Here is a 17,833-nt window from a genome sequence, read left to right as displayed (position 1 = left end):
AAGGCTTTCACCTTGTTTGAAACTTTGAGAATACAATATGCGCAAAAAGAAGGAACCGCCCGATAAGGGACTTGAACCCTTGACCGTTGGATTAAAAGTCCAACGCTCTACCGACTGAGCTAACCGGGCTACTGTGAAGAATTGTTTAGATTCAGTGGAACATTTGTTGATCAAATCTACTTGTCTGCAAAATTATTTTTTAATATGATTCAAAAGCTTCCCAGACCGGGAATTGTATCCGGGCCGCCTGGGTGAGAGCCAGGAATCCTAACCACTAGACCATCAGGGAGGTTGTCAAAACGAAGGCATTCAGCTTGTTTGAAATTTTGAGAATACAATATGCGCAAAAAGAAGGAACCGCCCGATAAGGGACTTGAACCCTTGACCGTTGGATTAAAAGTCCAACGTTCTACCGACTGAGCTAACCGGGCTACTGCGACAAATTGTTTTGATTCAGTGGAACATTTGTTGATCAAATCTACTTGTCTGCAAAATTATTTTTTTAATATGATTTAAAAGCTTCCCAGACCGGGAATTGAACCCGGGCCGCCTGGGTGAGAGCCAGGAATCCTAACCACTAGACCATCTGGGAGGTTGTCAAAACGAAGGCTTTCACCTTGTTTGAATCTATGAGAATACAATATGCGAAAAAAGGAGGAACCGCCCGATAAGGGACTTGAACACTTGACCGTTGGATTAAAAGTCCAACGCTCTACCGACTGAGCTAACCGGGCTACTGAGAAGAATTGTTTAGATTCAGTGGAACATTTGTTGACCAAATCTACTTGTCCTCAAAATTACTTTTTTAAATGATTCAAAAGCTTCCCAGACCGGGAATTGAACTCGGGCCGCCTGGGTGAGAGCCAGGAATCCCAACCACTAGACCATCTGGGAGGTTGTTAAAACGAAGGCTTTCACCTTGTTTGAAACTTTGAGAATAAAATATGCGCAAAACGAAGGAACCGCCCGATAAGGGACTTGAACCCTTGACCGTTGGATTAAAAGTCCAACGTTCTACCGACTGAGCTAACCGGGCTACTGCGACAAATTGTTTAGATTCAGTGGAACATTTGTTGATCAAATCTACTTGTCTGCAAAATTATTTTTTTGATATGATTTAAAAGCTTCCCAGACCGGGAATTGAACCCGGGCCGCCTGGGTGAGAGCCAGGAATCCTAACCACTAGACCATCTGGGAGGTTGTCAAAACGAAGGCTTTCACCTTGTTTGAATCTATGAGAATACAATATGCGAAAAAAGAAGGAACCGCCCGATAAGGGACTTGAACCCTTGACCGTTGGATTAAAAGTCCAACGCTCTACCGACTGAGCTAACCGGGCTACTGTGAAGAATTGTTTAGATTCAGTGGAACATTTGTTGATCAAATCTACTTGTCTGCAAAATTATTTTTTTAATATGATTCAAAAGCTTCCCAGACCGGGAATTGAACCCGGGCCGCCTGGGTGAGAGCCAGGAATCCTAACCACTAGACCATCTGGGAGGTTGTCAAAACGAAGGCTTTCACCTTGCTTGAAACTTTGAGAATGCAATATGTGAAAAAAGAAGGAACCGCCCGATAAGGGACTTGAACCCTTGACCGTTGGATTAAAAGTCCAACGCTCTACCGACTGAGCTAACCGGGCTACTGCGACGAATTGTTTAGATTCAGTGAAACATTTGTTGATCAAATCTACTTGTCTGCAAAATTATTTTTTTAATATAATTCAAAAGCTTCCCAGACCGGGAATTGAACCCGTGCCGCCTGGGTGAGAGCCAGGAATCCTAACCACTAGACCATCTGGGAGGTTGTCAAAACGAAGGCTTTCACCTTGCTTGAAACTTTGAGAATGCAATATGTGAAAAAAGAAGGAACCGCCCGAGAAGGGGCTTGAACCCTTGACCGTTGGATTAAAAGTCCAACGCTCTACCGACTGAGCTAACCGGGCTACTGAGAAGAATTGTTTAGATTCAGTGGAACATTTGTTGATCAAATCTACTTGTCTGCAAAATTATTTTTTTAAATGATTTAAATGCTTCCCAGACCGGGAATTGAACCCGGGACGCCTGGGTGAGAGCCAGGAATCCTAACCACTAGACCATCTGGGAGGTTGTCAAAACGAAGGCTTTCACCTTGTTTGAAACTTTGAGAATACAATATGCGCAAAAAGAAGGAACCGCCCGATAAGGGACTTGAACCCTTGACCGTTGGATTAAAAGTCCAACGCTCTACCGACTGAGCTAACCGGGCTACTGTGAAGAATTGTTTAGATTCAGTGGAACATTTGTTGATCAAATCTACTTGTCTGCAAAATTATTTTTTGATATGATTCAAAATCTTCCCAGACCGGGAATTGAACCCGGGCCGCCTGGGTGAGAGCCAGGAATCCTAACCACTAGACCAACTGTGAGGTTGTCAAAACGAAGGCTTTCACCTTGCTTGAAACTTTGAGAATGCAATATGTGAAAAAATCAGGAACCGCCCGATAAGGGACTTGAACCCTTGACCGTTGGATTAAAAGTCCAACGCTCTACCGACTGAGCTAACCGGGCTACTGCGACGAATTGTTTAGATTCAGTGAAACATTTGTTGATCAAATCTACTTGTCTGCAAAATTATATTTTTAATCTGATTCAAAAGATTACCAGACCGGGAATTGAACCCGGGCCGCCTGGGTGAGAGCCAGGAATCCCAACCACTAGACCATTAGGGAGGTTGTTAAAACGAAGGCTTTCACCTTGTTTGAAACATTGAGAATACAATATGCGAAAAAAGAAGGAACCGCCCGCTAAGGGACTTGAACCCTTGACCGTTGGATTAAAAGTCCAACGTTCTACCGACTGAGCTAACCGGGCTACTGAGAAGAATTGTTTAGATTCAGTGGAACATTTGTTGATCAAATCTACTTGTCTGGAAAATTATATTTTTAATATGATTCAAAAGCTTCCCAGACCGGGAATTGAACCCGGGCCGCCTGGGTGAGAGCCAGGAATCCTAACCACTAGACCATCAGGGAGGTTGTTAAAACGAAGGCTTTCACCTTGTTTGAAACTTTGAGAATACAATATGCGCAAAAAGAAGGAACCGCCCGATAAGGGACTTGAACCCTTGACCGTTGGATTAAAAGTCCAACGCTCTACCGACTGAGCTAACCGGGCTACTGCGACGAAAAGTTTAGATTCAGTGGAACATTTGTTGATCAAATCTACTTGTCTGCAAAATTATTTTTTTAATATGATTCAAAAGCTTCCCAGACCGGGAATTGAACCCGGTCTGCCTGGGTGAGAGCCAGGAATCCTAACCACTAGACCATCAGGGAGGTTGTCAAAACGAAGGCTTTCACCTTGTTTGAAATTTTGAGAATACAATATGCGCAAAAAGAAGGAACCGCCCGATAAGGGACTTGAACCCTTGACCGTTGGATTAAAAGTCCAACGTTCTACCGACTGAGCTAACCGGGCTACTGCGACAAATTGTTTAGATTCAGTGGAACATTTGTTGATCAAATCTACTTGTCTGCAAAATTTTTTTTTTAATATGATTTAAAAGCTTCCCAGACCGGGAATTGAACCCGAGCCGCCTGGGTGAGAGCCAGGAATCCTAACCACTAGACCATCTGGGAGGTTGTCAAAACGAAGGCTTTCACCTTGTTTGAAACTTTGAGAATACAATATGCGCAAAATGAAGGAACCGCCCGATAAGGGACTTGAACCCTTGACCTTTGGATTAAAAGTCCAACGCTCTACCGACTGAGCTAACCGGGCTACTGAGACGAATTGTTTAGATTCAGTGGAACATTTGTTGATCAAATCTACATGTCTGGAAAATTATTTTTTTAATATGATTCAAAAGCTTCCCAGACCGGGAATTGAACCCGTGCCGCCTGGGTGAGAGCCAGGAATCCTAACCACTAGACCATCTGGGAGGTTGTCAAAACGAAGGCTTTCACCTTGCTTGAAACTTTGAGAATACAATATGCGCAAAAAGAAGGAACCGCCCGATAAGGGACTTGAACCCTTGACCTTTGGATTAAAAGTCCAACGCTCTACCGACTGAGCTAACCGGGCTACTGCGACGAATTGTTTAGATTCAGTGGAACATTTGTTGATCAAATCTACTTGTCTGGAAAATTATATTTTTCATATGATTCAAAAGCTTCCCAGACCGGGAATTGAACCCGGGCCGCCTGGGTGAGAGCCAGGAATCCTAACCACTAGACCATCAGGGAGGTTGTAATAACGAAGGCTTTCACCTTGTTTGAAACTTTGAGAATACAATATGTGAAAAAAGAAGGAACCGCCCGATAAGGGACTTGAACCCTTGACCGTTGGATTAAAAGTCCAACGCTCTACCGACTGAGCTAACCGGGCTACTGAGACGAATTGTTTAGATTCAGTGGAACATTTGTTGATCAAATCTACTTGTCTGGAAAATTATATTTTTAATATGATTCAAAAGCTTCCCAGACCGAGAATTGAACCCGGGCCGCCTGGGTGAGAGCCAGGAATCCTAACCACTAGACCATCAGGGAGGTTGTTAAAACGAAGGCTTTCACCTTGTTTGAAACTTTGAGAATACAATATGCGCAAAAAGAAGGAACCGCCCGATAAGGGACTTGAACCCTTGACCGTTGGATTAAAAGTCCAACGCTCTACCGACTGAGCTAACCGGGCTACTGCGACGAAAAGTTTAGATTCAGTGGAACATTTGTTGATCAAATCTACTTGTCTGCAAAATTATTTTTTTAATATGATTCAAAAGCTTCCCAGACCGGGAATTGAACCCGGTCCGCCTGGGTGAGAGCCAGGAATCCTAACCACTAGACCATCAGGGAGGTTGTCAAAACGAAGGCTTTCACCTTGTTTGAAATTTTGAGAATACAATATGCGCAAAAAGAAGGAACCGCCCGATAAGGGACTTGAACCCTTGACCGTTGGATTAAAAGTCCAACGTTCTACCGACTGAGCTAACCGGGCTACTGCGACAAATTGTTTAGATTCAGTGGAACATTTGTTGATCAAATCTACTTGTCTGCAAAATTTTTTTTTTAATATGATTTAAAAGCTTCCCAGACCGGGAATTGAACCCGGGCCGCCTGGGTGAGAGCCAGGAATCCTAACCACTAGACCATCTGGGAGGTTGTCAAAACGAAGGCTTTCACCTTGTTTGAAACTTTGAGAATACAATATGCGCAAAAAGAAGGAACCGCCCGATAAGGGACTTGAACCCTTGACCTTTGGATTAAAAGTCCAACGCTCTACCGACTGAGCTAACCGGGCTACTGAGACGAATTGTTTAGATTCAGTGGAACATTTGTTGATCAAATCTACATGTCTGGAAAATTATTTTTTTAATATGATTCAAAAGCTTCCCAGACCGGGAATTGAACCCGTGCCGCCTGGGTGAGAGCCAGGAATCCTAACCACTAGACCATCTGGGAGGTTGTCAAAACGAAGGCTTTCACCTTGCTTGAAACTTTGAGAATGCAATATGTGAAAAAAGAAGGAACCGCCCGATAAGGGACTTGAACCCTTGACCGTTGGATTAAAAGTCCAACGCTCTACCGACTGAGCTAACCGGGCTACTGCGACGAATTGTTTAGATTCAGTGGAACATTTGTTGATCAAATCTACTTGTCTGGAAAATTATATTTTTCATATGATTCAAAAGCTTCCCAGACCGGGAATTGAACCCGGGCCGCCTGGGTGAGAGCCAGGAAACCTAACCACTAGACCATCAGGGAGGTTGTAATAACGAAGGCTTTCACCTTGTTTGAAACTTTGAGAATACAATATGTGAAAAAAGAAGGAACCGCCCGATAAGGGACTTGAACCCTTGACCGTTGGATTAAAAGTCCAACGCTCTACCGACTGAGCTAACCGGGCTACTGAGACGAATTGTTTAGATTCAGTGGAACATTTGTTGATCAAATCTACTTGTCTGGAAAATTATATTTTTAATTTGATTCATAAGCTTCCCAGACCGAGAATTGAACCCGGGCCGCCTGGGTGAGAGCCAGGAATCCTAACCACTAGACCATCAGGGAGGTTGTTAAAACGAAGGCTTTCACCTTGTTTGAAACTTTGAGAATACAATATGCGCAAAAAGAAGGAACCGCCCGATAAGGGACTTGAACCCTTGACCGTTGGATTAAAAGTCCAACGCTCTACCGACTGAGCTAACCGGGCTACTGCGACGAAAAGTTTAGATTCAGTGGAACATTTGTTGATCAAATCTACTTGTCTGCAAAATTATTTTTTTAATATGATTCAAAAGCTTCCCAGACCGGGAATTGAACCCGGTCCGCCTGGGTGAGAGCCAGGAATCCTAACCACTAGACCATCAGGGAGGTTGTCAAAACGAAGGCTTTCACCTTGTTTGAAATTTTGAGAATACAATATGCGCAAAAAGAAGGAACCGCCCGATAAGGGACTTGAACCCTTGACCGTTGGATTAAAAGTCCAACGCTCTACCGACTGAGCTAACCGGGCTACTGCGACAAATTGTTTAGATTCAGTGGAACATTTGTTGATCAAATCTACTTGTCTGCAAAATTATTTTTTTAATATGATTCAAAAGCTTCCCAGACCGGGAATTGAACCCGGTCCGCCTGGGTGAGAGCCAGGAATCCTAACCACTAGACCATCAGGGAGGTTGTCAAAACGAAGGCTTTCACCTTGTTTGAAATTTTGAGAATACAATATGCGCAAAAAGAAGGAACCGCCCGATAAGGGACTTGAACCCTTGACCGTTGGATTAAAAGTCCAACGTTCTACCGACTGAGCTAACCGGGCTACTGCGACAAATTGTTTAGATTCAGTGGAACATTTGTTGATCAAATCTACTTGTCTGCAAAATTTTTTTTTTAATATGATTTAAAAGCTTCCCAGACCGGGAATTGAACCCGGGCCGCCTGGGTGAGAGCCAGGAATCCTAACCACTAGACCATCTGGGAGGTTGTCAAAACGAAGGCTTTCACCTTGTTTGAAACTTTGAGAATACAATATGCGCAAAAAGAAGGAACCGCCCGATAAGGGACTTGAACCCTTGACCTTTGGATTAAAAGTCCAACGCTCTACCGACTGAGCTAACCGGGCTACTGAGACGAATTGTTTAGATTCAGTGGAACATTTGTTGATCAAATCTACATGTCTGGAAAATTATTTTTTTAATATGATTCAAAAGCTTCCCAGACCGGGAATTGAACCCGTGCCGCCTGGGTGAGAGCCAGGAATCCTAACCACTAGACCATCTGGGAGGTTGTCAAAACGAAGGCTTTCACCTTGCTTGAAACTTTGAGAATGCAATATGTGAAAAAAGAAGGAACCGCCCGATAAGGGACTTGAACCCTTGACCGTTGGATTAAAAGTCCAACGCTCTACCGACTGAGCTAACCGGGCTACTGCGACGAATTGTTTAGATTCAGTGGAACATTTGTTGATCAAATCTACTTGTCTGGAAAATTATATTTTTCATATGATTCAAAAGCTTCCCAGACCGGGAATTGAACCCGGGCCGCCTGGGTGAGAGCCAGGAAACCTAACCACTAGACCATCAGGGAGGTTGTAATAACGAAGGCTTTCACCTTGTTTGAAACTTTGAGAATACAATATGTGAAAAAAGAAGGAACCGCCCGATAAGGGACTTGAACCCTTGACCGTTGGATTAAAAGTCCAACGCTCTACCGACTGAGCTAACCGGGCTACTGAGACGAATTGTTTAGATTCAGTGGAACATTAGTTGATCAAATCTACTTGTCTGGAAAATTATATTTTTAATTTGATTCATAAGCTTCCCAGACCGAGAATTGAACCCGGGCCGCCTGGGTGAGAGCCAGGAATCCTAACCACTAGACCATCAGGGAGGTTGTTAAAACGAAGGCTTTCACCTTGTTTGAAACTTTGAGAATACAATATGCGCAAAAAGAAGGAACCGCCCGATAAGGGACTTGAACCCTTGACCGTTGGATTAAAAGTCCAACGCTCTACCGACTGAGCTAACCGGGCTACTGCGACGAAAAGTTTAGATTCAGTGGAACATTTGTTGATCAAATCTACTTGTCTGCAAAATTATTTTTTTAATATGATTCAAAAGCTTCCCAGACCGGGAATTGAACCCGGTCCGCCTGGGTGAGAGCCAGGAATCCTAACCACTAGACCATCAGGGAGGTTGTCAAAACGAAGGCTTTCACCTTGTTTGAAATTTTGAGAATACAATATGCGCAAAAAGAAGGAACCGCCCGATAAGGGACTTGAACCCTTGACCGTTGGATTAAAAGTCCAACGCTCTACCGACTGAGCTAACCGGGCTACTGCGACAAATTGTTTAGATTCAGTGGAACATTTGTTGATCAAATCTACTTGTCTGCAAAATTATTTTTTTAATATGATTTAAAAGCTTCCCAGACCGGGAATTGAACCCGGTCCGCCTGGGTGAGAGCCAGGAATCCTAACCACTAGACCATCTGGGAGGTTGTCAAAACGAAGGCTTTCACCTTGTTTGAAACATTGAGAATACAATATGCGCAAAAAGAAGGAACCGCCCGATAAGGGACTTGAACCCTTGACCGTTGGATTAAAAGTCCAACGCTCTAACGACTGAGCTAACCGGGCTACTGTGAAGAATTGTTTAGATTCAGTGGAACATTTGTTGATCAAATCTACTTGTCTGCAAAATTATTTTTTTATTATGATTCAAAAGCTTCCCAGACCGGGAATTGAACCCGGGCCGACTGGGTGAGAGCCAGGAATCCTAACCACTAGACCATCAGGGAGGTTGTCAAAACGAAGGCTTTCACCTTGTTTGAAATTTTGAGAATACAATATGCGCAAAAAGAAGGAACCGCCCGATAAGGGACTTGAACCCTTGACCGTTGGATTAAAAGTCCAACGTTCTACCGACTGAGCTAACCGGGCTACTGCGACAAATTGTTTAGATTCAGTGGAACATTTGTTGATCAAATCTACTTGTCTGCAAAATTTTTTTTTTAATATGATTTAAAAGCTTCCCAGACCGGGAATTGAACCCGGGCCGCCTGGGTGAGAGCCAGGAATCCTAACCACTAGACCATCTGGGAGGTTGTCAAAACGAAGGCTTTCACCTTGTTTGAAACTTTGAGAATACAATATGCGCAAAAAGAAGGAACCGCCCGATAAAAGACTTGAACCCTTGACCTTTGGATTAAAAGTCCAACGCTCTACCGACTGAGCTAACCGGGCTACTGAGACGAATTGTTTAGATTCAGTGGAACATTTGTTGATCAAATCTACATGTCTGGAAAATTATTTTTTTAATATGATTCAAAAGCTTCCCAGACCGGGAATTGAACCCGTGCCGCCTGGGTGAGAGCCAGGAATCCTAACCACTAGACCATCTGGGAGGTTGTCAAAACGAAGGCTTTCACCTTGCTTGAAACTTTGAGAATGCAATATGTGAAAAAAGAAGGAACCGCCCGATAAGGGACTTGAACCCTTGACCGTTGGATTAAAAGTCCAACGCTCTACCGACTGAGCTAACCGGGCTACTGCGACGAATTGTTTAGATTCAGTGCAACATTTGTTGATCAAATCTACTTGTCTGCAAAATTATTTTTTTATGTGATTCAAAAGATTACCAGACCGGGAATTGAACCCGGGCCGCCTGGGTGAGAGCCAGGAATCCTAACCACTAGACCATCAGGGAGGTTGTTGAAACGAAGGCTTTCACCTTGTTTGAAACTTTGAGAATGCAATATGTGAAAAAAGAAAGAACCGCCCGATAAGGGACTTGAACCCTTGACCGTTGGATTAAAAGTCCAACGCTCTACCGACTGAGCTAACCGGGCTACTGCGACGAATTATTTAGATTCAGTGGAACATTTGCTGATCAAATCTACTTGTCTGCAAAATTATTTTTTTAATATGATTCAAAAGCTTCCAAGACCTGGAATTGATTCCGGGCCGCCTGGGTGAGAGCCAGGAATCCTAACCACTAGACCATCTGGGAGGTTGTCAAAACGAAGGCTTTCACCTTGTTTGAAACTTTGAGAATACAATATGCGCAAAAAGAAGGAACCGCCCGATAAGGGACTTGAACCCTTGACCGTTGGATTAAAAGTCCAACGCTCTACCGACTGAGCTAACCGGGCTACTGAGACGAATTGTTTAGATTCAGTGGAACATTTGTTGATCAAATCTACATGTCTGGAAAATTATTTTTTTAATATGATTCAAAAGCTTCCCAGACCGGGAATTGAACCCGTGCCGCCTGGGTGAGGGCCAGGAATCCTAACCACTAGACCATCTGGGAGGTTGTCAAAACGAAGGCTTTCACCTTGCTTGAAACTTTGAGAATGCAATATGTGAAAAAAGAAGGAACCGCCCGATAAGGGACTTGAACCCTTGACCGTTGGATTAAAAGTCCAACGCTCTACCGACTGAGCTAACCGGGCTACTGCGACGAATTGTTTGGATTCAGTGCAACATTTGTTGATCAAATCTACTTGTCTGCAAAATTATTTTTTTATGTGATTCAAAAACGAAGGCTTTCACCTTGTTTGAAACTTTGAGAATGCAATATGTGAAAAAAGAAGGAACCGCCCGACAAGGGATTTGAACCCTTGACCGTTGGATTAAAAGTCCAACGCTCTACCGACTGAGCTAACCGGGCTACTGCGACGAATTGTTTAGATTCAGTGGAACATTTGCTGATCAAATCTACTTGTCTGCAAAATTATTTTTTTAATATGATTCAAAAGCTTCCAAGACCTGGAATTGATTCCGGGCCGCCTGGGTGAGAGCCAGGAATCCTAACCACTTGACCATCAGCGAGGTTGTCAAAACGAAGGCTTTTACCTTGTTTGAAACTTTGAGAATACAATATGCGCAAAAAGTAGGAACCGCCCGATAAGGGACTTGAACCCTTGACCGTTGGATTAAAAGTCCAACGCTCTACCGACTGAGCTAACCGGGCTACTGCGACGAATTGTTTAGATTCAGTGGAACATTTGTTGATAAAATCTACTTGTCTGCAAAATTATTATTTTTTTAATATGATTCAAAAGCTTCCCAGACCGGGAATTGAACCCGGGCCTCCTGGGTGAGAGCCAGGAATCCTAACCACTAGACCATCTGGGAGGTTGTCAAAACCAAGGCTTTTACCTTGTTTGAAACTTTGAGAATACAATATGTGAAAAAAGAAGGAACCGCCCGATAAGGGACTTGAACCCTTGACCGTTGGATTAAAAGTCAAACGCTCTACCGACTGAGCTAACCTGGCTACTCTTCAATTTGTTTTGATTCATTGGAACATTTGTTGATCAAATCTACTTGTCTGCAAAGTTATTTATTTAATATGATTCAAAAGCTTCCCAGACCGGGAATTGAACCCGGGCCGCCTGGGTGAGAGCCAGGAATCCTAAAATATTATGTCGGGTGGACGCTGTGAAATCGTAAACATTTCGAAATTTCCTTTGTTCCAATCTCTGATTGGTTTTGCTGAAGAAGTGTTGATTTCAAGTTGACGTGCGTGGAACTTTTCAGCCAAAAGCTCGAATAAGAGGTGAGTTGCCACATTCGTATTGTGTTTGGCAGTAAAGACACATAACTGAAAATAATGAAGCAGATTTAGATTTCGGATAACTTACGTGCTTTTGCTTGTGAATCCATTATTGCACAATGTAAAGTGACTACTACACTTCGACTTTATTGTGTTTGCCATTTTATATCATTAATGCGGCTTGCAGCATTATCAAGCAGCATTATCATAGCACAGTGCCACTTCAACAGCTGCACTGATGAGACCTTACAGGTCAAAACAGTGCGTGTAGACTTTTTTAACTAAACAATATTTTATTATGCTTTTTTTGTATGTGTCATTCTACTGTAATGATATCAATGATTCCGTCAAGTTCATTTATACAAACCGCAATAAATTCTGCCCTGACGAGAAAATGCTTTGAATGAAGATTATATTCATTACCTTGTGCCAACGAAACCATTCGTTTAAACACCCGTCTTTTTACTTAATGATATGTTTCACACGTTTTCCAACCTGGTAATTTAGGCCATTTTGAATGCATATATTATCAAGCATTAAAATTACCCGCAGTCCTAGAGTAATTTCCGAATCATGTCCTTACAGTTTGCCGATAATTGTTGTGCTATATTTTAAATAAACTACAATTAGATTTAAAGTAAAGCACATTTCTCTGCTTTGTCGACATTCTTTTTCATTTTACTAAATAAGATCTTCTTTTATGTGTTGTTTTGCTTGTATTGGTTGCAAAGTGTGAAACTAAACCTAGAATTTTGTGTGCAAATTTAGACAATGTAAAGTTTTGTGAACCTTGGAGCACTAGCTGAGAATGAACAATTTCTTCTATCTCAGATTACTAAGTTAATCGAATGCTTACATTTTTGATCCTGATCCGCACACGACAATCTCGCTTGGTTGCTGCCGATTGCGCAAAATTTTAGACACATCAGCCGAATGATCTGTCAACATGCAAAAATACACAACATTAATGAGATTCCAACCAGTGGTTTCATAACATATGCAAAACTTCAACTTACGTCCAGTATCGACAGTTTCACGGTTGGAGACCTCGTTGTGGGTAATACTAAGTTTCCGGAAACTGGAGGTGGGATCGTGGATGATTTGATTTGATGCAACGTAAACGCATCTGCGAGGAAGATTTAGTTACGTTGTATAAAAACTTGGGCAATTCCTACTAATCTTAACGCCTAGCCAAATAAATTAAACTACACAAAATCGTGAACACGTAATTGCTACAATTGTTGTAATACAAACCTAACGAAACTTATCAACTAACCTGAAAACCCAGAACTGAAGCAAAACAAAAACAGACACGCGAAAGCAGTTTTCGTACACATATTTCTAGAACCTTCACTGGTTTCAGCTTGCTTGAATAACACGCAAATTTTCGTGGCTTCGAGCTATATATCCTGAGATCTGTTGTTACAGACCGCCTTTTTCACAGATGCGTGATCAGGAGATTGGAATCTGTTTGAACCGTCGTGACGTATATACGTAAACATGCCGCTTTCGGCCGCACGTTTTCTGTAAACATGAATCCAACAATTGACAAAACTTTCATGGAATTATTTTTGAGAAAAAGTTATAGTGTCTTGATATTTACCTCTTAAAAAAACAAGGCAATTTTGGCTCTGGATTTTTGTCCTTATTACCCGATGAATATCCAGCAATTAATCCTTTCCAATTTGCAAGTATCCGTTTGTTAAAAAGTATATTCGCACTGAGGTATACTTAAAAACATCATAGAAGTGTTAATAGGAGAACCGTGTTTTCGTAGTAGTTGTACGTAATGCGTTTACCTGGAAACAACCTCCAGCGACTGTTTATCGTTTTACACAATCTGAAGAAAAAAACCCGATTTTTTTCGCATTTCTTCTGGCTCAGATTCTGTTGAAAATGATACGAAGCGAATAAAACTGTATCACATACATTAATTATGACCCTTGGTAAAGCCATGTACCCTGTCTCTACGCATTAGTTCATTACAGGCAATATGACCACTTTGTCGAATATATAACCCGGAAATGATATTCACTTCTCAACAGAAAAGAAATGAAAACACACCATATTTCGACCAGGGCCCAGCAAACACCCAATGTCAATTCTCAATATTACCGCACGACACGTCCACTTCGAAGCCGAACAAAAAACCGCAGTCCATTTCTCTCGCCACTTCAACGCATGCCGCAATAGCTCAGGAGTAGCCGGGTGCAGTTTCTTAATAAGGTGTGGCGTTGTCGCACGGCTGCGCATTCACGAGATTACATCTGTATTAAATTCCTTATTCGGAGCGGATTTTTATAGTGAGGTATGGGTTTAATGCTGGTTGTGGATGTTCTCATCTGTCATTCTGACGTCCGAATCAGACATAGATATCTTGAACATAAACCACCACAGTTTCAGCGACAAATTGTCGTTGTTATATTTTTACGGTTTATTAAGTCCAAACAATTCTATTGTAAAACCCAAATTGCATTGCCCTTATGGACTATCGCAAAAACCTGGAACTGTGCGGCCAAGTGGCTACTCTTACATATAAAAGATATTGCGTAAAGTGTCTGAAAAAAACACGATTTAAACGACATTAGTTCTAACAGGGCAGTACAAAGAGTATTAACAAAATTTAGCGCCCATAACAAAAAAAACTTCTGTATTTACACAACAACCGCCCATAATTATCAACTCTTCCCTAACCACCACAAGAAAACTACCAGGTTTTCCACACATCATTTTTCACGCCAGAATCCCAACTAATCAGGCGACGATCATGCAACCAAAATTACTCATAAAAAAATTAACATGAAAGACTGAATGAAGCAAAAAACGATTCACAAAAGTGCGTTGGGATTGAACACGAAAATATGTAAGTAAACGTGAAGGGCTAGGTGCGATAAAGATATATAAACTAATTGCGCCAACAAAATGCATGAAAAGACAAATAAAAATTCGTTCCGTTTACCGAGTACAGACAAACATTGTCTATTTCTTTGAAGTCAAGCCCTTTATTGCACAAATTCCAAGTAAATTACATGATTTTCACCCCTTTTGCATAAAATTCAGCAAATATGCTTTATTATGTATGATAAAAAATAGGGGTCTAGTGTACTATTGTACGTACCTATCTTCTAAAAATCGGGGAACCCCCAAATTACGTCACAATGAAGGTGGGGTCAAGTTATGACGTCACACCAAAAATTACGTCACTGTGACGTCACTAACCGAAGATATGCAACGACGAAGTTTCTCGCCCACACACACATACGCGGTTCTCCTGCAGGCACATGAAGGTCGGCAAAAGGCACAACAGCAACGAAGAAATACATTTTTACGCTTCATTGATTATATAATGAAACAAACCTGTGAGAAACTTGAAATTGGGTACGATCAACCACAAGGGTGCGTAAACCAACATATGAAAAAATGAAAGTCGTGGTTAAGGCGCTTTAGCGCCGTTGGCGGTAAACAAGTCCCAAAGTATACATCCATACGTACCAATAAAGGAGACGTCACACAAACTTTAAATTTGGCACAGACAACCACAAGGGTGACTACACCAACATACTAAAAAGTTAACTCGATACCACTTTATTGACCCTTTGTTTATTGACGACAAATATTTGTTTATGACGTAACAATTACATTTAAAGTCGATTTTAATCCGTTCTCGAATATTATAAACAAGAGTCCCTCCTTGACAATCGAGCCCATTCTCAACACAATCCAACAAGTATTTCTCTCAAAAATCATCAAAACTTTAACCGACGTTAACACGCTTTAGCGACGTTGGCGGTAATAAGGTTCCATAGTGTACAATTGTACGTAACAATGAAAAAGACGTTGTATAAACTTGAAATTAAGCACAAACAACCAGAAGGGTTTCCACACCAACATACTAAAAAATTAACCCGATACCACTTTATTAACCTTCTCTAAATGAACGATAAACTTTTATTTGTGGCGTAACAATTACATTTTAGGTCTATTTTATTCGGTTGTTGTATATTATAAAGAAGAGCTCCTCCTTGACAATCGAGCTCATTTTCAACGAAATCCAACCAGTATTTCCTTCAGAAATCATCAAAACGTCAACCGAAGTCGACGCGCTTTGGCGCCGTTGGCGGTAATAAGGTTCCATAGTGTACAATTGTACGTAACCATGAAGGAGACATCGTACAAACTTGAAATTTGGTACAGACAACCACAAGGGTGTCTACACCAATATAGTAAAATCTTAACCCGATACCACTTTATTAACCCTCTCTTAATCGACGACAAACTAGTGTTTATGACGTAACAAACATATTTTAGGTCTATTTTAATCGGTTGTCGAATATGTAAAAGAAGAGCCCCTTCTTGACAATCGAGCCCATTCTCAACAAAAACCAACAAGTATTTGTTTCAAAAATCATTAAATCGTCAACCGACGTTAACACGCTTCAGCGACGTTTACGGTAATAAGGTTCCATAGTGTACAATTCTACGTACCCATGAAGGAGACATTGCACAAACTTGAAATTTTGCCACAGACAACCACAAGGGAGTCTACACCAACATACTAAAAAATAAACCGGATACCACCTAATTAACCCTCTCTTAATCGACGACAAACTATTGTTTATGACGTAACAATTACATTTTAAGTCTATTTTAATCGATTGTCAAATATTTTGAAAACGAGCCCCTCCTTGACAAGGAAGCCCATTCTCAACAAAAACCAACAAGTATTTCTCTCAAAAATCATCTAAACGTCAACCGAAGTCGACGCGCATTAGCGCCGTTGGCGGTATTAAGATCCCATAGTGTACAATTGTACGTAACCATGAAGGTGACATCGTACAAACTTGAAATTTGGTACAAACAACCACAAGGGTGTCTATACTAACATACTAAAAAATTAACCCGATACCACTTTATTAACCCTCTCTTAATCGACGACAAACTAGTGTTTTTGACGTAACAATTACATTTTAAATCGATTTTAATCCGTCCTTAAATTTTATCAAGAAGAGCCCCTCCTTCACAATCGAGAGTACTTTTAATAAAATTCAACGAGTATATCTTTCAAAAATCATTAAAACGTCAACCGACGTTAACACGATTTAGCGACGTTGGCGGTAATAAGGTTCCCATAGTGTGGAATTGTACGTAACCATAAGGGAACAACCACAAGGGTGTCTACACCAACATAGTTAAATCTTAACCCGATACCACTTTATTAACCCTCTCTTAATGGACGACAAACTTTTGTTTGTGATGTAACAATTGCATGTACTCCTCTTCTGGCATAAAATAACGTACTGTATTTCTTCGGCGTTTCGTCTGCCATGCGGCGAGACTTCATCAGGTATAATGCAAAAAGTGAACTGCACTAAAACACGCAGGGACACAAAAGAAAAAAGGACACGTTGACACCGCTTGTCAAATCACGTGCTAGAGGCAAAAACGCCAAACATTGCAGGAGACACAACAGTTACAACAAATTATTATAAACTGTCGGAAAGAAAGCACATTGTTCTTTGTCGTTGACGCACCCACTATTTTTGTGGATGTGAAGCAACTCAAGAAACAGCCGCTTGGAGTGGTCCAACTCCTTCTCCAGAACTTGGGCTTTATCGAAGACAACTTCGTGTCGCAATGTCACCGCACGCTTGGACAACGCAGTCTTGCTGGCATCTTTCGATGCGACATCAACAATTACAGTTTACAACTGTTTTGATCGACTCTTAATTATTATCAAGAAGAACTCCTCTTTGACAATCGAACCTATTTCCGCACTGTAATATTTTCATGTTATTTGAGATTTTCCAACTGCACCCTTGAGGTAATCTCCATGCAGTCGTTAGGGTTTTTTGCAGCAGGACCCTTCGCCATTAGCCATATTTTACCTGCACGAGAGTTAGGTTTTTTGCAGCAGGACCCTTCGCCATTAGCCATATTTTACCTGCACGAGAGTTAGGTTTTTTGCAGCAGGCCCCTTCGCAATTAGCCATATTTTACCTGCACGAGAGTTAGGTTTTTTGCAACAGGCCCCTTCGCAATTAGCCCTATTCTACCTGCGCACATGCGTCTTCCGCAACGGGAACGCCAGTCTATCTGAAAAACTACATTCGTATAAACTGTAAAAATGTACCACATTAATCACACTTACATTTACACTTGATATTTTGGATTAGTGCTGATGGCCAGCACCAAATCATGGAAATAGTGCGACTTCGGTCGCCTCTGACGCCACATGAATTCGTCCAGGTACGTCGGAATATAGTCCCGATGGACACCATTTTTTTTGGCGTAACTGGCGTTT

At 41.6% G+C, this 17,833-nt stretch overlaps 1 protein-coding gene and 37 non-coding genes across 38 annotated transcripts; all 38 read right to left on the bottom strand.

The window, feature by feature from the left end:
* Positions 1–56: 56 nt before the first annotated feature.
* On the bottom strand, positions 57–129 carry Trnak-uuu (transfer RNA lysine (anticodon UUU)). Its single transcript has one exon. It is a non-coding gene; the product is annotated as a tRNA-Lys (tRNA).
* A 391-nt stretch (positions 130–520) lies between these two features.
* On the bottom strand, positions 521–592 carry Trnae-cuc (transfer RNA glutamic acid (anticodon CUC)). The gene has a single exon. It is a non-coding gene; the product is annotated as a tRNA-Glu (tRNA).
* A 533-nt stretch (positions 593–1,125) lies between these two features.
* On the bottom strand, positions 1,126–1,197 carry Trnae-cuc (transfer RNA glutamic acid (anticodon CUC)). The gene has a single exon. It is a non-coding gene; the product is annotated as a tRNA-Glu (tRNA).
* A 69-nt stretch (positions 1,198–1,266) lies between these two features.
* On the bottom strand, positions 1,267–1,339 carry Trnak-uuu (transfer RNA lysine (anticodon UUU)). The gene has a single exon. It is a non-coding gene; the product is annotated as a tRNA-Lys (tRNA).
* An 89-nt stretch (positions 1,340–1,428) lies between these two features.
* Trnae-cuc (transfer RNA glutamic acid (anticodon CUC)) lies at positions 1,429–1,500 on the bottom strand. Its single transcript has one exon. It is a non-coding gene; the product is annotated as a tRNA-Glu (tRNA).
* Positions 1,501–1,569: 69 nt separating this feature from the next.
* Trnak-uuu (transfer RNA lysine (anticodon UUU)) lies at positions 1,570–1,642 on the bottom strand. The gene has a single exon. It is a non-coding gene; the product is annotated as a tRNA-Lys (tRNA).
* Positions 1,643–2,033: 391 nt separating this feature from the next.
* Trnae-cuc (transfer RNA glutamic acid (anticodon CUC)) lies at positions 2,034–2,105 on the bottom strand. Its single transcript has one exon. It is a non-coding gene; the product is annotated as a tRNA-Glu (tRNA).
* Positions 2,106–2,174: 69 nt separating this feature from the next.
* Trnak-uuu (transfer RNA lysine (anticodon UUU)) lies at positions 2,175–2,247 on the bottom strand. The gene has a single exon. It is a non-coding gene; the product is annotated as a tRNA-Lys (tRNA).
* Positions 2,248–2,476: 229 nt separating this feature from the next.
* Trnak-uuu (transfer RNA lysine (anticodon UUU)) lies at positions 2,477–2,549 on the bottom strand. Its single transcript has one exon. It is a non-coding gene; the product is annotated as a tRNA-Lys (tRNA).
* Positions 2,550–2,941: 392 nt separating this feature from the next.
* Trnae-cuc (transfer RNA glutamic acid (anticodon CUC)) lies at positions 2,942–3,013 on the bottom strand. Its single transcript has one exon. It is a non-coding gene; the product is annotated as a tRNA-Glu (tRNA).
* Positions 3,014–3,082: 69 nt separating this feature from the next.
* Positions 3,083–3,155, bottom strand: Trnak-uuu (transfer RNA lysine (anticodon UUU)). The gene has a single exon. It is a non-coding gene; the product is annotated as a tRNA-Lys (tRNA).
* Positions 3,156–3,547: 392 nt separating this feature from the next.
* On the bottom strand, positions 3,548–3,619 carry Trnae-cuc (transfer RNA glutamic acid (anticodon CUC)). Its single transcript has one exon. It is a non-coding gene; the product is annotated as a tRNA-Glu (tRNA).
* A 69-nt stretch (positions 3,620–3,688) lies between these two features.
* Trnak-uuu (transfer RNA lysine (anticodon UUU)) lies at positions 3,689–3,761 on the bottom strand. Its single transcript has one exon. It is a non-coding gene; the product is annotated as a tRNA-Lys (tRNA).
* A 230-nt stretch (positions 3,762–3,991) lies between these two features.
* Positions 3,992–4,064, bottom strand: Trnak-uuu (transfer RNA lysine (anticodon UUU)). The gene has a single exon. It is a non-coding gene; the product is annotated as a tRNA-Lys (tRNA).
* Positions 4,065–4,153: 89 nt separating this feature from the next.
* Trnae-cuc (transfer RNA glutamic acid (anticodon CUC)) lies at positions 4,154–4,225 on the bottom strand. The gene has a single exon. It is a non-coding gene; the product is annotated as a tRNA-Glu (tRNA).
* A 69-nt stretch (positions 4,226–4,294) lies between these two features.
* Positions 4,295–4,367, bottom strand: Trnak-uuu (transfer RNA lysine (anticodon UUU)). The gene has a single exon. It is a non-coding gene; the product is annotated as a tRNA-Lys (tRNA).
* A 230-nt stretch (positions 4,368–4,597) lies between these two features.
* Trnak-uuu (transfer RNA lysine (anticodon UUU)) lies at positions 4,598–4,670 on the bottom strand. Its single transcript has one exon. It is a non-coding gene; the product is annotated as a tRNA-Lys (tRNA).
* A 392-nt stretch (positions 4,671–5,062) lies between these two features.
* Trnae-cuc (transfer RNA glutamic acid (anticodon CUC)) lies at positions 5,063–5,134 on the bottom strand. The gene has a single exon. It is a non-coding gene; the product is annotated as a tRNA-Glu (tRNA).
* A 69-nt stretch (positions 5,135–5,203) lies between these two features.
* Positions 5,204–5,276, bottom strand: Trnak-uuu (transfer RNA lysine (anticodon UUU)). The gene has a single exon. It is a non-coding gene; the product is annotated as a tRNA-Lys (tRNA).
* Positions 5,277–5,506: 230 nt separating this feature from the next.
* Positions 5,507–5,579, bottom strand: Trnak-uuu (transfer RNA lysine (anticodon UUU)). The gene has a single exon. It is a non-coding gene; the product is annotated as a tRNA-Lys (tRNA).
* A 230-nt stretch (positions 5,580–5,809) lies between these two features.
* Positions 5,810–5,882, bottom strand: Trnak-uuu (transfer RNA lysine (anticodon UUU)). Its single transcript has one exon. It is a non-coding gene; the product is annotated as a tRNA-Lys (tRNA).
* Positions 5,883–6,112: 230 nt separating this feature from the next.
* On the bottom strand, positions 6,113–6,185 carry Trnak-uuu (transfer RNA lysine (anticodon UUU)). The gene has a single exon. It is a non-coding gene; the product is annotated as a tRNA-Lys (tRNA).
* Positions 6,186–6,415: 230 nt separating this feature from the next.
* On the bottom strand, positions 6,416–6,488 carry Trnak-uuu (transfer RNA lysine (anticodon UUU)). The gene has a single exon. It is a non-coding gene; the product is annotated as a tRNA-Lys (tRNA).
* A 392-nt stretch (positions 6,489–6,880) lies between these two features.
* Positions 6,881–6,952, bottom strand: Trnae-cuc (transfer RNA glutamic acid (anticodon CUC)). Its single transcript has one exon. It is a non-coding gene; the product is annotated as a tRNA-Glu (tRNA).
* A 69-nt stretch (positions 6,953–7,021) lies between these two features.
* On the bottom strand, positions 7,022–7,094 carry Trnak-uuu (transfer RNA lysine (anticodon UUU)). Its single transcript has one exon. It is a non-coding gene; the product is annotated as a tRNA-Lys (tRNA).
* Positions 7,095–7,324: 230 nt separating this feature from the next.
* Positions 7,325–7,397, bottom strand: Trnak-uuu (transfer RNA lysine (anticodon UUU)). The gene has a single exon. It is a non-coding gene; the product is annotated as a tRNA-Lys (tRNA).
* Positions 7,398–7,627: 230 nt separating this feature from the next.
* Trnak-uuu (transfer RNA lysine (anticodon UUU)) lies at positions 7,628–7,700 on the bottom strand. The gene has a single exon. It is a non-coding gene; the product is annotated as a tRNA-Lys (tRNA).
* A 230-nt stretch (positions 7,701–7,930) lies between these two features.
* Positions 7,931–8,003, bottom strand: Trnak-uuu (transfer RNA lysine (anticodon UUU)). Its single transcript has one exon. It is a non-coding gene; the product is annotated as a tRNA-Lys (tRNA).
* Positions 8,004–8,233: 230 nt separating this feature from the next.
* On the bottom strand, positions 8,234–8,306 carry Trnak-uuu (transfer RNA lysine (anticodon UUU)). Its single transcript has one exon. It is a non-coding gene; the product is annotated as a tRNA-Lys (tRNA).
* An 89-nt stretch (positions 8,307–8,395) lies between these two features.
* Positions 8,396–8,467, bottom strand: Trnae-cuc (transfer RNA glutamic acid (anticodon CUC)). The gene has a single exon. It is a non-coding gene; the product is annotated as a tRNA-Glu (tRNA).
* A 534-nt stretch (positions 8,468–9,001) lies between these two features.
* On the bottom strand, positions 9,002–9,073 carry Trnae-cuc (transfer RNA glutamic acid (anticodon CUC)). Its single transcript has one exon. It is a non-coding gene; the product is annotated as a tRNA-Glu (tRNA).
* Positions 9,074–9,445: 372 nt separating this feature from the next.
* On the bottom strand, positions 9,446–9,518 carry Trnak-uuu (transfer RNA lysine (anticodon UUU)). The gene has a single exon. It is a non-coding gene; the product is annotated as a tRNA-Lys (tRNA).
* Positions 9,519–9,747: 229 nt separating this feature from the next.
* Positions 9,748–9,820, bottom strand: Trnak-uuu (transfer RNA lysine (anticodon UUU)). Its single transcript has one exon. It is a non-coding gene; the product is annotated as a tRNA-Lys (tRNA).
* Positions 9,821–10,050: 230 nt separating this feature from the next.
* Trnak-uuu (transfer RNA lysine (anticodon UUU)) lies at positions 10,051–10,123 on the bottom strand. The gene has a single exon. It is a non-coding gene; the product is annotated as a tRNA-Lys (tRNA).
* A 230-nt stretch (positions 10,124–10,353) lies between these two features.
* Positions 10,354–10,426, bottom strand: Trnak-uuu (transfer RNA lysine (anticodon UUU)). The gene has a single exon. It is a non-coding gene; the product is annotated as a tRNA-Lys (tRNA).
* Positions 10,427–10,874: 448 nt separating this feature from the next.
* Trnak-uuu (transfer RNA lysine (anticodon UUU)) lies at positions 10,875–10,947 on the bottom strand. Its single transcript has one exon. It is a non-coding gene; the product is annotated as a tRNA-Lys (tRNA).
* A 92-nt stretch (positions 10,948–11,039) lies between these two features.
* On the bottom strand, positions 11,040–11,111 carry Trnae-cuc (transfer RNA glutamic acid (anticodon CUC)). Its single transcript has one exon. It is a non-coding gene; the product is annotated as a tRNA-Glu (tRNA).
* A 306-nt stretch (positions 11,112–11,417) lies between these two features.
* On the bottom strand, positions 11,418–12,886 carry LOC145906785 (uncharacterized). The gene is made up of 4 exons (XM_082994234.1): positions 12,809–12,886; positions 12,549–12,658; positions 12,389–12,470; positions 11,418–11,580 (listed from the first exon to the last, which is right to left on the bottom strand). Exons 1-4 carry the CDS (start codon positions 12,867–12,869, stop codon positions 11,513–11,515), a joined length of 321 nt encoding a protein of 106 aa, XP_082850360.1. The 5' UTR covers positions 12,870–12,886; the 3' UTR covers positions 11,418–11,512.
* Between the last annotated feature and the right edge of the window lie 4,947 nt (positions 12,887–17,833).

The sequence above is a fragment of the Ascidia mentula genome, chromosome 6, assembly GCF_947561715.1.
Source record: "Ascidia mentula chromosome 6, kaAscMent1.1, whole genome shotgun sequence".
Classification (NCBI taxonomy): domain Eukaryota; kingdom Metazoa; phylum Chordata; class Ascidiacea; order Phlebobranchia; family Ascidiidae; genus Ascidia; species Ascidia mentula.
This window is presented reverse-complemented; position numbering and strand designations above follow the sequence as displayed.

What these genes read in the sequence shown, in the direction of transcription:
- LOC145906785 (XM_082994234.1), bottom strand. Translation starts at nt 12,869, where the DNA reads ATGTGTACGAAAACTGCTTTCGCGTGTCTGTTTTTGTTTTGCTTCAGT. An exon ending in CTTCAGTTCTGGGTTTTCAG is followed by an intron (nt 12,659 to 12,808) that starts GTTAGTTGATAA and finishes TCTTCCTCGCAG; the next exon opens with ATGCGTTTACGTTGCATCAA. An exon ending in TGAAACTGTCGATACTGGAC is followed by an intron (nt 12,471 to 12,548) that starts GTAAGTTGAAGT and finishes GCATGTTGACAG; the next exon opens with ATCATTCGGCTGATGTGTCT.